Source organism: Amblyomma mixtum, chromosome 7 (genome assembly GCF_055824585.1).
Source record: "Amblyomma mixtum isolate Tamu chromosome 7, ASM5582458v1, whole genome shotgun sequence".
Taxonomy (NCBI): Eukaryota; Metazoa; Arthropoda; class Arachnida; order Ixodida; family Ixodidae; genus Amblyomma; species Amblyomma mixtum.
Window position 1 is genome coordinate 59,430,734 of NC_143018.1, and position 17,253 is coordinate 59,447,986.

At 50.6% G+C, this 17,253-nt stretch overlaps 2 protein-coding genes across 14 annotated transcripts in view; one reads left to right on the forward strand and one right to left on the reverse strand.

Moving 5' to 3' along the window:
- Window positions 1-17,253, reverse strand: part of LOC149336202 (uncharacterized) — a 222,140-nt gene that overhangs the window by 87,368 nt on the left and 117,519 nt on the right. The gene's annotated exons all lie outside the window — the stretch shown is intronic.
- Window positions 1-17,253, forward strand: part of LOC149336204 (uncharacterized) — a 203,799-nt gene that overhangs the window by 11,816 nt on the left and 174,730 nt on the right. For 2 of the 6 annotated variants that reach the window (XM_089552721.1, XM_089552724.1), the window contains one exon: window positions 904-6,275. The exons of 1 other annotated variant lie outside the window; for it this stretch is intronic. In XM_089552721.1, the coding sequence (XP_089408847.1) occupies window positions 904-1,161 (258 nt within the window). In that variant the 3' untranslated portion in view covers window positions 1,162-6,275. Of the gene's footprint in view, window positions 1-903; window positions 6,276-10,905; window positions 12,121-12,744; window positions 13,525-17,253 lie in introns of those variants that run through there. 3 more of the 6 variants (XR_016284215.1, XM_089552722.1, XM_089552725.1) reach the window with 3 other exon arrangements.

Below are 17,253 nucleotides of genomic sequence, written 5' to 3' on the forward strand. Positions count from 1 at the left end.
ATTCTGGCAAAAATGATAAAAGCTGGCTATCAGATAATTTAATTGGTCGGTTATCCTTCACTCTGTTATCAAAAATGTCAGCGTTAATGACTTTTAAATATGCTGCTGCATTTGACTGCGCTTGCGCATCACTTAATGTGATGCCGGGGTCACATACTAGTTAACCTGGCCGTGGTTCAGTTCATTCCGGGAGGCTGGCATATACACCCCGTACTTATCGCTATGGTTATCAGTCTAGAAAGTAGGACCACCTGTTGATTTAACATTGCCTCGAGTGCAAGTGTGCCCGGCGTGCTTTTTTTTGCGGGTTTTTGGCCGGGGGGGGGGGGGGGGGTACTTGTGGGGTCGAAGGATACGTATTAGTTTATCCGACAGAGGGCGCGCACTGCGCCATTTGTGAGCGCTATACCTCGTTACTGGTGATCGTTACCACCCTACCGCCATGCTATAGACGCTTAATGGGAGCTGCCTGCTCAGATCCAATTTTCTTTTGCTGTTCCCATTTCGGCCTCGAAGGAGTTGCATCGCTTTGAAACCGCCGTTTTCTTAAATACCTAAATTCGCATTTATTGTTCTTAGTGCAAGCTTCTAGCATAGGGGAATGAAACAGTTACAGGCGAGAACAGAACAGAAACGCATTCCATACCAAATTATTACTCGAGTACACCTGTCTTGACTGCCCTAAGTGACGGGAAGGCTAACAAAGAGTACGGAATGCTTCCCAAGTCTGAACATAGATGAGGCCATCTTCTCCTATACATGTTCTCAAGGGTGGTATGAGCCACTGAAGTAAATTCTTTACAGCTCATTACGTCCCGATAGAATCAGTAACTGAAAAGAGTGACAAATATATGAATTTTCGCGGTGTCAAGGCTGTAATGGTTCGTTGCGGATTTTTTGCAGTTTAGACAAGATGCCAATCGGCACCCGACACCGGCTGTATCAACGAACTCTCTCGTGACACCCGGAAAGCTAAGCGGACAGAGGCACAAGCAGTGTTCGAAGACTTTCGCCATTCTCGCCATCCCGGAAGTCTCCACCAAGCCACGCTACGCTGCAGCGGTGAACCAGGTCGAATGCGGCATTCCTGTTGTTCTTCATGTGGGCGCCGATTGGCGCTTTTATGACGGAGTCGCTGCTCTTCCAATCATCGTCAAGTAAAACAAACAGAAACACCGCTTACAAAAATAATCATAACGCTATACAACACAAACATAACCATAACGACTACGACTACTACGACCACTACAACAACACCGAAGCCAACATCCACTGTGCACCACAGACTCCCGCTACCGCACAAGTCACATTCCCAAAGTCGGAACTTCCGCGACCGCGAAAGGTGCACGATGACTGGCACAACCAGAACAGCTGCCCCCCCACGTACGTACACAAGAGAAGAGAATGCAGCGAAGTTACTAACACAGCTCAGGCAACACACACTAACACAGCTCAAGGTTACCTGCTCGCTAGGACGTGGACCTCAAAACTAAAACCTCGGGCGAGAAAGACGGTCAAGGCTATCACGAAGCTGTCTCGAAGCGCCAGCAAACCAACGCATGACGAACAACAGTTTCGAAGGCTACAACTATAACCAGGAGTGTCCCTCATGGAACAATATAAGAGCCGAGACATCTGCAGAGCCATGGCCATCATTAGCTCAGGACACACCATGTATCGTATTCTGTAGCCTCCCCTGCTCAGGCTCCAGGACTACTGCTAGTGCTGTGGGACGGAACTTGCGTTGAGTACATGGACAATATCTTAATTTTTTTGAAGGATGCTGTCTATAGCACTGTTTAATATGAACGTTGTAAAAACGCCACCTGTGCTTTTCGCAAAACAAAAACTGAGAAAGCTGTTTTTTAGGCATGTCAAATTTATTCATGCAAAAATGATGAGCTGAGCATTTGGTAATTAAATTTCTCTCTCTGAAATCAACATTGTAAACGTTAATGACTTTTAAATGTGCTGCTGCATTTAACTGTGTTTGCGCATCAGTGTCGCGACATCTCATGCCCCGCCTAAATGGTGAACTCTTAACGTCACGCAGGGATCACGTACTCTCACTCTATTAAATCACGCAAGAGAGTACAGAGACCCGTTAATTGGAAAAAATGAATACTTCGCAAACCCGCCCGTTCCGGTTTCCTTAAATGAACAAGGTAGCAATTACTCATTATCCTCCTCCCAGGCGTAGCCTACTGCTGCCTAGGACAGTGAAGCATTTCATCCATCTTGCGGGATGGATGGAAAACTTTATTTAGCAAGAGAATTCTAGGCCCGCCGGCTTCCTGGGTCTCTGCAAGACCCCACTCACGGTGCAAACGTTAATGTAGTGTTGGTCGATGACGTATGCGACCCGACTGTCAGCGATCTTCTGCCTTGCCAGGTCCGCTGACCACTGTGAGATCTGCCAGTCCGCCCAGGTTCAGAGAGGCACCGGCCCGGCAGGGGGAGGGGACGCCGGGCATGTTAGGAGGATGTGGGTAAGGGTGGCCTTGGGGTGGTCTCACAAGGTGCATATTGGGTGTCACGGCATTTATTTGGAAAGATTGGCTGCACGATTGGAGTGTTTGCTGGCGACGCCAGATTGACTGTTCTCTGGTAGTGAGGGATGGGTGGGTTGGTGGGTAGATTAGGCGCTTAGTGTGGGAGTTTGCGGTGGGATCAGCAAGAGTGCATGCGCTCCTTCGAGAAATCCTCCACGAGGTCCGCCACGAGGTACGCAACAGTTGTGGTGGACGTTGCGGGGTACCAACACGGATCCCTCTGTTCCTCGACGCAGCCGCAGAGTTGTTGGATTACAACCCCTTCCATTGGATATGCCTCGGGACGGCGACGCCGAGCAAGCAGCACCCGCGGCGGGCCACTCGCAGCATCACCGCGAACCGCGCACCTTTGCTGGAAGGTCCGATGAAGACGTCGATGAGTGGCTCACTAATTACGAGCGGGTAAGCCGGTACAACCGATGGGATGCTGCAGTGAAGCTAGCCAACGTCGTATTCTTTTTGGAAGCGACAGCCCTGATTTGGTTTGAAAATCATGGACTCCCTCACCACGTGGGTCCGTTTTACAGAAGAGATAAAGATGTGTTTCGGTGATGGATCTGCCAAAAAGAAACGAGCTGAACAAACGCTGCTTCAACGGGCCCAATTACCTGGTGAGACTTGCACCATGTACATCGAGGACATCAAAAAACTGTGCCGGGTAGTGAATTCACGGATGTCTGAAGAAGATAAGGTTGGGCACTTACTTAAGGGATCGCAGAAGAAGTTTACAACTTCCTTATTAGCAAAGACAGCTTGAAGTCTACTGCCGACGTCATCAAGCACTGCAGAACGTTCGAGGCCCTGAAGCTTCGTCGTATTGTCCCGAAATTTGGACGCCTGGCCAATGTTACCTCCGTCGCCAGCGTTGACTTCGCTGCTCCAGTGCCGATGGCTGACATGATTCGACAAATTGTGCGCGAGGAACTCCTCCGGCATCAAGAACCTGTGCACCGTGATGACGCCCAGCAGGAAGGTTGCGCATTGCAGGCAGAGCCCGCGACACTATCCACTTCTTGGGTTCCAGCTGGCAGTGCGCAGAACTTCGCCGACCGGAGACCCTGCGATTTACGGTCCGCCTCCCAGTCTGTGGGAAGACGGCGCGCCTACACAGGCGGTGACTTCGCGCGACAGCAGCCTCGACCCGAGTACAACCAACGTTTTGACCCCGCTTGGCAGGCACCATACGTTGACCGCTGGCGCCCTGCACCAGTGTGTTACCGCTGTGGCACGACCGGACACATATCCCGATATTGCCGCCGACGAGGCCCGATGCAACAAGACCGCCGCCCGTGGCCGAGCCCTTCTCTTAACCCCGATGTTGAAGTTCAGCGCCCAACGCCACCATCTTCTTGGGGTAACTACCGTGCGGCACTGTTGCGAAACTCCTCGCCTGCCTCTGACCGCAGCCTGACACCACCACCTTCACGTCAACGACGATCACCATCCCCTCGGCGCCGCTCTTCCCCTCCGGGAAACTAGACGGCGCGGCCGATGGAGGCGAGGCCGCCGGCGATGCGACGACATCAATACCTCTTCCCGTGTTTATGCTAAAGAACAAACTTGAAGTGCTTATCGACGGAATTCGAACTATGGCGTTAGTAGACACCGGTGCGACTGTAACTGTAATGAGTTTGACCTTTAAGAATAGTTTGGGACGAAAAGTAATGTTCGGATGGGATCGGGCTGTGGTGTTTCGGGGTGTTGGTGGTGAAAGATTAGTTCCACTTGGTGTCTGCTCCGCGAATGTTATTATCGGTGGACAAATGTTCAGAACTGAATTTACTGTGCTGTCACGTTCTACGCATGACGTCATACTTGGGATTGACTTTTTGCAGCCGTGTGGTGCAGCATTAGATTGTCGTACAGGAGGGATTTCATTGAATGCTACTCTGATGTCGGCTCTAGTGGAAAGCTCCTCTCATGATTTCGGAGCGTTCTCTGTGTCGCAGGACAAAGTTGTTCCGGCGACGTCCGCCGTATTCGTGCCGGTTCTTTCATCTAAAATTTTGTGCGACGCCTTTGACGCCGTGGTGGAACCCACTACACTTACGTGCGCTAAGAAAAGTGGCCTCGTGCCTCGTTGCATAGTCCCCGTGACGGGTGGCCACACCGCGCTGTGGACAGTGAACTATTCGGAAGAGCCCGCCGTATTACCTCGTGGCATGAAACTTGCCCATTTCGAGGATGGTTTGTCTGCTTCAATCGCGGCGCTAAGTAATCACGCTTTTGAAGAGCTGGAACCCCCCTGTGAAGAGTCCAAAGTTCAGGCTATGGTTAATAAGTCCCTTTCCACAACCGAGCGCCGGATTTTGGTGGAACTGCTTTCGAAGTATGCCACTGTATTTCATTTCTCGAGAAAATCTAGCACCCATTCCACGTTCTCGCATTCATCATGTGATCGACACCGGCTCCGCACCTCCAATACGACAGAGGCCTTACCGCGTATCGCCGACCGAACGTGAGCTAATAGACCAACAAGTTCAGGACATGTTAAACCGAGGAGTTATCCAGGAATCTTCAAGCCGTTGGGCGGCTCCAGTTATCCTCGTGAAGAAGAAAGATAACACGCGGTGATTCTGTGTGGACTATAGTCGCCTGAATGCCATCACCAAAAAAGACGTGTATCCGCTCCAACGCATAGACGATGCCATCGACTGTCTTCACTCCACCTCATACTTCTCCTCGGTTGATTTGAGATCAGGTTACTGGCAAATACCAATGAACCCGAACGACAAAGAAAAGACGGCGTTTGTCACACCTGACCGACTGTATGAATTCAGCGTTATGCCTTTTGGACTTTGCAATGCACCTGCAACATTTGAAAGATTTATGGACACTATTTTGCGTGGTCTGAAGTGGCAGATTTGTTTGTGTTATTTGGACGATGTTGTGATCTTTCGGAAGACATTTAACGAACATAACAGCCGCCTCGCTATCGTCCTCGACTGCATTGAAAAAGTGGGCCTGGTCCTTAACTCTAAGAAGTGTAACTTTGGTGAACGCCAAATAATTGTCCTCGGTCACTTGGTTCATAAGGACGGGGTCTGGCCGGATCCCCAGAAAGTTGAGGCTGTCACCAACTTCACAGCGCCGAAATCAGTCAAGGAACTTCGAAGTTTTTTTAGGGCTATGCTCGTATTTTCGCCGTTTCGTTCCGCGGTGTCAAGGAACTTCGAAGTTTTTTTAGTGCTATGCTCGTATTTTCGCCGTTTCGTTCCGCGGTTTGCCGACGTCGCCTCCCCTCTCACCTGCCTTCTGCAAAAAGACGTGCCATTCCAGTGGACCCCTGACTGTGAGTCTGCATTCCGCCATCTGAAATTTCTCCTAACTTCGGGCCCTATCCTGCGCCATTTCTGCCCGTCTGCTGCCACCGAAGTTTACACCGACGCCAGTGGTGTCGGAGTTGGCGCTGTACTCATCCAGCGCCACAGCGGACAACAGCATGTGATGGCTTATGCCAGCCGGTCGCTGCGCAAGTCGGAACGGAACTACACAGTTACCGAACAAGAGTGTCTCGCGGTAGTTTTTGCTGCGCAGCGCTTTCGTTCCTACCTGTACGGCAATGCTTTTACCATCGTCACCGATCATCATTCGCTCTGTTGGCTCGTAAACCTCCGTGACCCATGCGGCCGACTTGCCCGCTGGGCTTTACGGCTACAAGAGTTCAACTTCACTGTCGTGTACAAAAGTGGCCGTCAACATGCCGACGCTGACTGTCTCTCGCGCTTGGGGGGGGGGGGGAATCTGACTGTGCAGCCTGCTAGTGCCCCCCCCCCCCCCCGCCACCGGATACGGGCCGGTGGTTTCGGCTGCTAGGCTTTGTATCGGTGCAATGCCAGCAGTGGGGATGGGATGGCCGGGACCCATCCTCTGGGGATGCAAACCCCCAATGGGAGTGGCAGCGACTCCCAGACGACAGTGAGGGCCAGTCGTGCACGTGAGGTCCGATACCTGAGCGGAGGCAGGCCTGGGTTTATACTCAGGTTGGACCCACGAAATCCGGCCCGGAAGGCATGTCAAAACGCCAAAAGGTTTTCAAATACATGCTACCTTCCGCTGCGCGCGGGGGCGTGCAAGTCTGGCTACCGACGCGTCGGTTTCTGGTTACGGAGAAACCAGGTCCGCGCGGGGGTTCATAGTGGCCAGGCTCTGAGGACCGCCGCCTCGGGGAAGCGGCCTTACAGCCGGTGCGGGATGCCGGGGGATGAGGGCCTAGTACTGCCTCGTAAGAGTCTGGCGAAAACCAAAGATGTGTGGAGTACCGGTGGAGTAGGCCCGGGTCATCTCATCCTAAGCCACGTTCTTGGTTAGTGGCCCGGTCGCCCAGCCTTGAACACTCTCTCCTCAGTAGAAGAGCAAGCTAGGAGAGGAAATAAGTGCATGGATGGTTGGAGGAAGCACAGATGTGTTCCCCCGGAGCGACCAGTTCTGAGGCCGCGAGGCCGTTGACGTTCTGGACCTCTACTGGCCGGGACTATCACACATACTTCCGGAGTCTGAAAAACCGCGAAAAACCTTCGGCGGCTAGTAGCCGGCAGGTGGGAAAAGCCCTCTAGTGAGCGAAGAGGAGCCCCAGGTAGCTACTGACCCCGTGTTAGGTTTTCCTGTCTCCGACGGTCGGAGCCCGTTGCGTATGGTGGGTGGTCGGGCATCCCGTGAGTCGGGCCGCACCATTGGGCAATCTCGATGCTCTCCCTGCCCTGGCCAGGCAGGCCAGTAATGGAGTCGAGATAATTGAAGGATCAGAGCAAAAAACTCGCTGTTCCCATTCCCTTCCCACGTCCCATTTCCCTTTCCGCTACTTCCCAGGGGAGGTCAGGGGAGCCTCCCCGGGCCCACTCTCTCGGCTGTGGGTCGCTAATGTAGCATTTTCCCTATTATTTTATTCTTCCACCCACGGGTGGTCAAATTACAACTTGCCTACGGGCCTCCTCTTTTATTTTTCAATTGGGTTAAGCCTGTTGTGTGTAAGCGGTGCAGGCAGGGGCCTATTATTTTTATTTCCTTTTTGCTTGCGCTTGCCACTTCCGACGACTGGTTGCGACGGCGACAACTTCGACGACTACCTCGCTTCTGTATCACCAACGTTTCCTGATCCTAACCAATTCAAGACTGAACAGCGCAAGGACACGACGTTAACGGCCCTCTTCGACTCCGCCAGTCATTCCACTTCGGCCCGTTTCTGTATTCGCGCCGGTTTACTTTACAAGAAGAATTTCACACCCCGTGGTGCACGGTTTCTTCTCGTCGTGCCGGAAAGCCTTCGCATACCTGTCCTTCAACTGATGCACGACGATGCCATGTCTGGCCACTTGGGAGTTGCTCGTACCCTTCACCGCACACAAGAACGGTCTTACTCGCCCAAAATGAGCCAAACGATACAACAATACGTAGCCAGCTGTGTCCAGTGCCAGCGTTTTAAGCTTCCTACGTCGTGTTCGCCAGGCCAGCTACACCCTATCAAACCTCCGACCACACCATTTGAGCAAGTAGGCATTGACCTGTTAGGCCCTTTTCCACGGTCTGCGAATGGCAACCGCTGGGTTATCGTGTCTGTTGACCACCTAACACGATACTGTGAAACAGCCGCCATACCATCCGCCACTGCTTCTGATGTGTATTTTTCTCCTGCGCTCTCTCATTCTCCGTCATGGACCTCCTCGCATTCTCATCAATGATCGTGGGCGCCAGTTTACCGCGGATGTTGTGGAAGAACTACTTCGTAGCTGCGAATGCAATTTTCGTCACTCGACAGCGTATCACCCACAAACGAGCGGCCTCGTCGAACGCACCAACCGCACCGTCACCACTATGATGGCAATGTACGTCGATTCTGACCATAAGAACTGGGATTACATCCTCCCTTTTATTACATATGCGTACAACACCGGCCAACATGAAACAACTGGTTGAGCCCATTTTACCTTGTGTACGCTCGCGTTCCCCGCCGCTGCATCGACACCATCCTTCCTTTTTCTATCCACAACGAGCCTTCCATCGCCGCCACACTCTGCCGAGCTGAAGAAGCGCGTCGAATTGCCCGCCTCCGCATTTTGGGCTCACAGGAGCGCTCTAAACACCGCTACGACGCCCGTCACCAGCCAATCTCCTATGACCCTGGCGATCGAGTGTGGTTGTGGACGCCACTACGGAAGCGTGGCTTGTGTCAGAAGTTTCTGTCTCACTACACTGGCCCTTTTGTTGTGCTTGAGCGCATCAGTGATATGAACTACGTCGCCTCGCGCCTTACTGACAGTGGCTGATGCTCACGAAAGACACAGGTGGTGCATGTTGCTAGGCTGAAACGATTCAGTCCTCGGGACTGAATCCGTTTCTCCGTCGCCGTTTCTCCTAATGGAAGTAGTAAAGCATTAGCATTCAAATTCTTCTGTGATTATTGACTGTCACTTAGGCTCTGCTCACTGCCGTGTAAAGTGCTAAACGTCTCTGTCATATTTGACAGAAACAAGGGCTGGCATCGCCACTCACTCGGTATTTAGTGTTATCCCCGATAGTCCAATTCCCGAAGAGTGCCACTTTCTTCAACATTACCTTCCGAGACGCTCTTTTTGACCTTAGAAACATTGCACTAATGCAAACCAACCAGCTCAAACCAAGCTTTTGCTGCTCTTTATGATGCGTGCGATTAGCCACGGCTTCCTTTATTTTTTTCTTCGAGCAGTACGTCACATGCGCCTTGCGCGCTATGCTCTCACTTTTATTTATTTTCGTACATCTCCTCTTTAATGAAGTATTTGCTGGCCCTATTGCCACGTATCATTGTAGTGTTTGTTCGTTCACGCTCAAGGCTGCAGGAAAGGGCTGTTATCATTTTTGTTCGTGACGCGAGAAGCGACCGGACTTATCTCGATTGGTCACAGCCATGAACAGCTGCATCTACGTGTTTCTAGATTACTCTAGATGATCTCGACCTGTTATCTCGAAGTTTCCTTGCCGGCTTTAAATTGAACGATGCCGCGAGCAGCGGGCATTCGTAGTTCGACGATTGACGAGCACGCTTGTTGCTTACGCCGCCACTGAGTGATTCAGTTCTTTTGAGGGCGCAAGTCAGCCCAAATAAAGAGCTTCGTTTGAAAGTATTTCTGGTGTCTTCCTGTCCGCTGGACTGCCGTCACTACAACGTGACAACGTCACTACAACGTGCTGCTCTTTATGATGCGTGCGATTAGCCACGGCTTCCTTTATTTTTTTCTTCGAGCAGTACGTCACATGAGCCTTGCGCGCTATGCTCTCACTTTTATTTATTTTCGTACATCTCCTCTTTAATGAAGTATTTGCTGGCCCTATTGTGGAGCTCATTAGCACCCAACTGGGCAAGACAGTGCTCGTTTAGAAAAAATACTTGATACCAACAGCACTCATGAAGAATACAGACAATGCATTCTCGTAATTGCCAACCTTACAACGTCCATGGTAGCGCAAAGGCCTCTCCCATTATCTCTCCAACTAAGCCAGTACTGGGCCAGCTGAGCATTACAAAATTGAGTCATGTGCCGTTTTAGCTTATATCGCCCCAAGCGATCTTAGGTATTTCTTACTGTGCTGTTCTGTCAGCCCTCTAGAAAGGTGCCACGTTCTTAGCGGCATTAATTTCCTACATGCTATAGTTAGCTGGCTCTACTGATCACAGGTCGCCCTATGTTCTGAGAAGCAGGCTTTCAGGAGCCGCCCGCGCTGTGCTCTTGCTTAGCTCTACTCACCATAGCCAGTACTGTTAATGGTATTCACTACCTTTCAGCACACTTTGATCTAATTGAGCATGGTGCCACTCGAACGGAAATGGTCGATAATTTTGGGATTAGTGACTAAACCAGCCGCGGTTGCTCATTCGGTTAATAAGCCGAGAGCCCGCGTTCAATCCTGGCCACAGCTACCGGGTTTCGATGGAGGCGAAACGCAACAGATGCCCCTGTGCTGTGCGATATCAGCGCATATGTGTCTTTTCTGGACGTTAACCCCGCCATTTTCTATTTTATACCGAAATTCGCATTCACTGTTCTATTCGTGTTTCCAGTGAAACGGAAAGAAGCATTTACAGCCGGGGACAAAAACGCTTCTCATACTACCTATTACTCGCGTACACCTGTCTTGGCCGCTCTCATTGACGGGGACCCTAACTTCCCCTAACGTAGAGTACGAAATGCTTCCCAAGTCTGAACATAGATGAAGCCATCTTATCCCATTAATGCTCCCAAGGGTACGAACGTGAGCTACTGAAGTAAATTCTTTGCAGCTCATTACGTCCCGATATAATTAAGAACTAAAAAGAGTGACGAATATATGGATCCTCGCGTTGTGAAGACTGTGATGGCTCGTTGTGGATTTATTGCAGGTTTAGAAAAGACGCCAACCGGCACCAGACTCCGGCTGTGTCTACGAACACGCTCATGACACCCGGAAACCTGTGCGGGCAGAGGCACAAGCAGCGTTCGAAGACTGTCGCCATTCTCGCCGTCCCGGAAGTCTCCGCCAAGCCTCGCTACGCTGCAGCGATGAACCATATCGAATGCGGCACACCTTCTGTTCTTCATGTGTGCGCCGATCGGCGCTTTTATGACGGAGTCGCTGCTCTTCCACTCAGCGTCAAGTAAAACAAACATAAACGCCGCTTACAAAAATAATCATGACGCTACAACATTAATATTACCAAAACCACTACGACCACTACAACAACAACGAAGCCAACAATCGTCGCCAACATCAACTGCAGACTACCAACTCCCGTTACCTCAGAAGTCACATCCCGAAAGTCGGAACTTCCGCGACTACGAAAGGCAGACGATGACTCCCACAACCAGGACAGCTACCACCCCACCTAAGTACACACGAGAAGAGAGTGCAGCGAAGCCACTAACACAACTCACACAACACACACTGACAGAGCTCCCGATGTTACCTGTTCATTCAGACGTGGACCTCCGAACTAAAACCTCGGACGACAAAGCCTGTCGATGCCATCACGAAGCTATCACGGCGCGCCAGCAGGAGAAACACACGCATCATGAGCTGCCACTATATCTTGCAGTATCCCTCATGAAAAAATACAAGCTCCGGCATTTTGCAGAGCCATGCCTACTGCTGGTGCTGTGGCACGGAACCTACGGTGAGTCCATAACAATTTGTAGATTTTTTTAAAAGACGCTGTGTATAGCAATATTTCCTATGCACATAGTTTTCTACAAACGCCACCTGTGCTACTAGGAAGAGACTAAAAAAGATGCGTTAAAGGCGCCTCAAATTCATTCTGGCAAAAATGACAAAAGCTGGGCGTCTGGTAATTTAATTTCTTTGTTATCAAAAATGTCAGCGTTAATGACTTTTAAATATGATGCTGATTTAACTGCGCTTGCGCATGACTGCCGCGACATGTCATGCCCCGCCTAAATGTTGGACCCTTAACGTGATGCGGGGGTCACATACAAGTTAACCTGACCGTGCTTCGGTTCATTCGGGGAGGCTGGAATATGCAGCCCGTACTTATCGCTATGGTTATCAGTATAGAAAGTAGGACCACCTGTTGATTTAACATTGCCTCGTGTGCAAGTGTGCCCGGCGTGCTTTCTTTCTGCGGGTTTTTGGTTGGGGTGGGGGGTGGGGGGGTGGGTTACTTCTGTGGTCGAAAGATACGTATTGGTTTATCCGACAGATTGCGCGCACTGCCCCATTTGTGAGCGCTGTACTTCGTTACTGGTGGCCGTCACCACCGTGCCGCCATGCTGTAGACGCTTATTGGGAGCTGCCTGCTCAGATCCAATTTTCTTTTGCTGCTCCCATTTCGGCCTCGAGGGAGCTGCATCTCTTTGAAAGCACCGTTTTCTTAAATACCTTAATTCGCATTTATTGTTTTTAGTGCAAGTTTCTAGCGAAGCGAAAGGAAACAGTTACAGCTGAGAAAAGAACAGAAACGCATTCCATACCAACTTACTCGAGTACCCCTGTCTTGACTGCCCCAAGTGACGGGCAACCTAACAAAGAGAACAGAATGCTTTCCAAGTCAGAACATAGATGAGGCCATCTTCTCCTATACATGCTCCCAAGGGTCGTATGAGCCACTGAAGTAAATTCTTTACAGCTCATTACGTCGCGATAGAATTAGGAACTGAAACGAGTGAATAATATATGAATTTTCGCGGTGTAAAGGCTGTAATGGTTCGTTGCGGATTTTTTGCAGTATAGACAAGACGCCAACCGGCACCCGACACCGGCTGTATCAACGAACCCTCTCGTGACACCCGGAAAGCTGTGCCGATAGAGGCACAAGCAGTGTTTCAAGACTGTCGCCATTCTCGCCATCCCGGAAGTCTCCGCCAAGCCACGCTACGCTGCAGCGGTGAATCAGGACGAATGCGGCACTCCTGCTGTTCTTCATGTGGGCGCCGGTCAGTGCCGCCGTGACGGAGTCACTGCTGTTCCGCTCATGGTCAAGGAAAACAAACAGAAACACTGCTTACAAAAATAATCATGACGCTATACAACACAAACACCACCATGACCACTACGACCACTACAACAACACCGAAACCAACATACGCAGCACACACTTCCGTTAGCGCAGAAGACACATCCCCAAAGTCAGAACACGTGGCTACGTAAGGTGAAGCCACTAACACAACTTACACAACACACACTAACAAAGCTCCAAAGGTTACCTACTCACTAGGACGTGGACCTCAAAACTAAAAGCTCGGGCGGGAAAGACGGTCAAGGCTATCACGAAGCTATCACGAAGCTATCACGAAGCTATCACGAAGCAGCCGCAAACCAACGTATGACGAAGAACAGTTTCTAAGGCTACCACTATATCCTGGAGTGTCCCTGCTGGAAAAATACAAGAGCCAACATCTGCAGAGCCATGGCCAGCATTAGCGCAGCACGCACTATGCATCGTATTCTGCAACGTCCCCTGCTCAGGCTCCAGGACTACTGCGGGTGCTGTGGGACGGAACTTGCGGTGAGTTCATGAACAATTTTTCAATTTTTTTGAAGGATACTGTCTATAGCACTGTTTAATATTCACGTAGTAAAAACGCCACCTGTGCTTCTCGGAAAAGAAAGACTGAGAAAGCTGCATTAAAGGCATGTGAAATTTATTCTGGCAAAAATGATAAGAGCTCAGCATTTGGTAATTAAATTTCTCTCTCTGACCCCAACATTGTCAACGTTACTGATTTTAAATGTGCTGCTGCATTTAACTGCGTTTGCGCATCAATGTCGCGATACCTCATGCCCCGCATAAATGGTGAACCCTTAACGTGATGCGGGGATCACGTACTCTCACTCTATGAAATCACGCAAGAGAGTACAGAGACCCGTTAATTGGAAAAAAAATGATAATTCGCAAACCCGGCCGTTCCGGTCTCTTTAAATGAACAAAGTAGCAATTTCTCATTATCATCCTCCCAGGCACAGCCTACGGCTGCCTAGAACAGGGAAGCATTTAACATCTTGCGGGATGGATGGAAAACTATTTAGCAAGAGAATTCTAGGCCAGCCGGCCTCCTGGGTCTCTGAAAGACCCCACTCATGGTCTAAGCGTTTATGTGGTGTTGGTCCACGACATAGGCATCTGGCTGAGGGCACTTTTCTGCCTGTCCAGTTCCGCTGATTGTAATGAGGTCCCCCCAGTCCTCCCAGGTTCGGAGAGAGAGAGAGCGAGAAAACTTTTATTTAAAATGAGGAAGGTTGCTCGAGCAACTTGGGTGGCACCCCTAGTCCAAGGCGCCACTGGCTTTAGCTGACTGACGGACTTGCTGAACCAACTTAAGTTGCTGATCCAGGGTCTCGCTGGTCAGGGCCACCTCCCACTGCTCATATGTCGGGTTGTATACAGTTAAGTGTTTTGGTTTCGTTGTACATTCCCACGATATGTGGTAGAGCGTAGGGCAAGCTCCACACCAAGGGCATGTATTCTGATATCGAGTGGGGCTAATCTTGTGTAGGATGAACAAGTTAGGGAAAGTGTTGGTCTGAATTTTCCTCCAGTCTATGGCTGCGGAGGAGTCTAGTTTTATGTGAGGGGGTGGATATTTTCTGCGCTCCAGCCAAATATGTTCTAATCTGTCACCATAGGTGCTAGGCATGGGCGTGGGGTAGGGATGAGGATCCGCCCGGTGGGTTAAATCTCGGGCTAGATCGTTGGCTACCTCATTTCCAGCTAGTCCTTCGTGACCAGGTGTCCATGTTAGTCTGTGTGTTAGGCTGAGATTGCCAAGTAGCTGTGTTGCTCTTGAGGGAAGCCTGCCATTAAGAAAGTCTCGGCAGGCTTGTTGGGAGTCTGTTATAACGTGGGAGGACTCTCCTCTTTGGTCTTTGTTTGATGGCGATAGCTATTGCCAGAGCCTCTGCAGAAGAGGGGTTTTCTGCATATATAGAGCTTGGAGAGCCGGTTTTAGTTGGTGGTCAATCGCAGCGACTGAGAACTTTCCCGGCGTGGGGTAGGCCCCAATGTCTACGTAAACGGCTTTACGGTCGCTTTCTAGGTGTTTCTGAAGTGTCTTTGCTCGCGCTTGTTGTCTGCCTTGCTGATGAGCATGATGCATGTGACTTGGGATTGGACTAACGGTGATCTTTTCTCGGGTTTGGAGTGGAAGAGAGGTTTTACTGCCTCTTGTCTCCAGCCCCGGCCATGTTCCTAATTTAGTCGGGATCGTCCTTCCCGCATTGGTTTTTAGAAGGCGTTCTTTTTGGCTTTCCAAGAGGGCTTCTTGGAGCTCGGTAAAAGTGTTGTGCAGACCAAGCTCTAGGAGTCGTTCTGTAGAAGTGGCTATTGGAAGATTGAGGGTAGTTTTGTAAGCCCCTCTTATGATTGTATCGATAGCTCTGGTGTCCACAGTGCCCAGTTTTTGGTAAGGGAGGCCGTATGTTATCCTGCTCAGAACTAGGGCCTGGACGAGTCTAAGGGTGTCCTCTTCTCTCATACCCTTGCGGTGCCAGGTAATGCGGCGGATCATTCTTGAGATTTGATTAACTGTTGTTTTGATGGTTCTGATCATATGGTCAGATCTGAGGTTACTTTGAAGCCAGAGCCCCAGTATCCGGATCTTGTCCACTTCATTAATCTTGCGTCCACGCAGGAAAAGCTCAACTTCTCCTGGGGATGTGTAAGGGAGTTTGTGGAGTCTAATGACCTCAGACTTCTCCGGGGCACACTCCAGACCACTTTCCGCAGCAAATTCTTCAACCCTGTGTATGGCTTCTTGTAGGGCTTCTTCTTTTTGGGCTAAGGAGCCGTGTGTGGCCCATAGAGTTATATCATCGGCATAGACCGTGTAGCCTATGTGGGGCTGCGTTTGAAGCTTTCTTGCTAGCTTTAGCATGGCAATATTGAAGAGGAGGGGGGATATTATAGCGCCTTGAGGAGTACCCTTGTTAGGCATGGGGAAGGGTTGAGAACGGACTTCACCAATGCCTATCGTGGCGGTTCTGTTGGAGAGGAAAGCCTTGATGTAGTTAAATATCCTCTCTCCACAGTTTAGACCACTCAGCTCCTCTAGGATAGCCTGATGGGAGACGTTGTCAAAGGCTCCTTTTAAATCGAGGGCTAAAAGAAGGTTTTCTCCGTGGGTGGGTATTGTATTAATCACTTCTTCGCTAATCCTTAGGAAGGCATCTTGTGTACAGAGACCTTTTCGGAATCCCACCATAGTGTAGGGGTAAAAGTTGTTATCTTCTATATAGTTCTGGAGTCTGGTGTGTATGATTCTTTCATACAGTTAACCCAGACAGGAGGTTAAGGAGATTGGGCGGAGGGACTCTACATCCGGGGGTTTCCCGGCCTTTGGAATCATAATGATGTCCGCATGGCGCCACTCAGCTGGAACCTGGCCTTTCTCCCATAACTCCTTGTTAATGTATTCTGTTAGGTCTTTCAGATGGTCGTTGCTGAGGTTTCGAATTATAGCGTTGGTAACCTTGTCTCCGCCCGGTGCTGTGTTCCGCTGAGCTATTCTTGCTGCAGCATAAACTTCAGGTACCGTTATAGAGGCGTCTAAACTTGGATTTTGTTGTCCTTCATAGGTCAGGGTGCATGGAGGGGTGTGGTCTCCTATGTACTTGCGATGCATGGCTGTTATGAGGTCTTGGTCTGTGCCTTGAAACTTATGGGCAACTGTTTGGAGAGGCACCGGCCCGGCGGGGGGAGGGGACGCCGGGCATGAAAGGAGGATGTGTAAAGGGTGACCTTGGGGTGGGAGCACAAGATGCATATTGGGTGTAGCGGCATAGATTTGGAAAGATTGGCTGCACGATTGGGGCGTTTGCTGGCGACGCCAGATTGACTATTCTCTGGTAGTGAGGAATGGGTGGGTTGGTGGGTAGATTAGGCGCTTAGTGTGGGAGTTTGCGGTGGGATCAGCAAGAGTGCATACGCTCCTTCGAGAAATCCTCCACGAGGTCCGCCTGAGCCCGGTTTCCTGACCCTCGGGCGAAGGAGTCGGCGGCCTGGCTGCTGCCGGAACTTCCCGAGTGTGCAGGCACACAGATGAGCTCAGCGCGTCGGTGAAGGAGGGGGGGGGGGGGGGCAGACATTGTGCAGGTGGATGAACCCTGCTCCTGGTGAAATTTAGAATGGCGGTTTTTGAGTCACTATTAACGTAACGGGCCTCTATGTATGCCAGAGCAATGGCTGTAGCGGTTTCCTTCGCTTCTTTAAGCCGGCAAGACAGTGAGCAAGGCAGCAGCC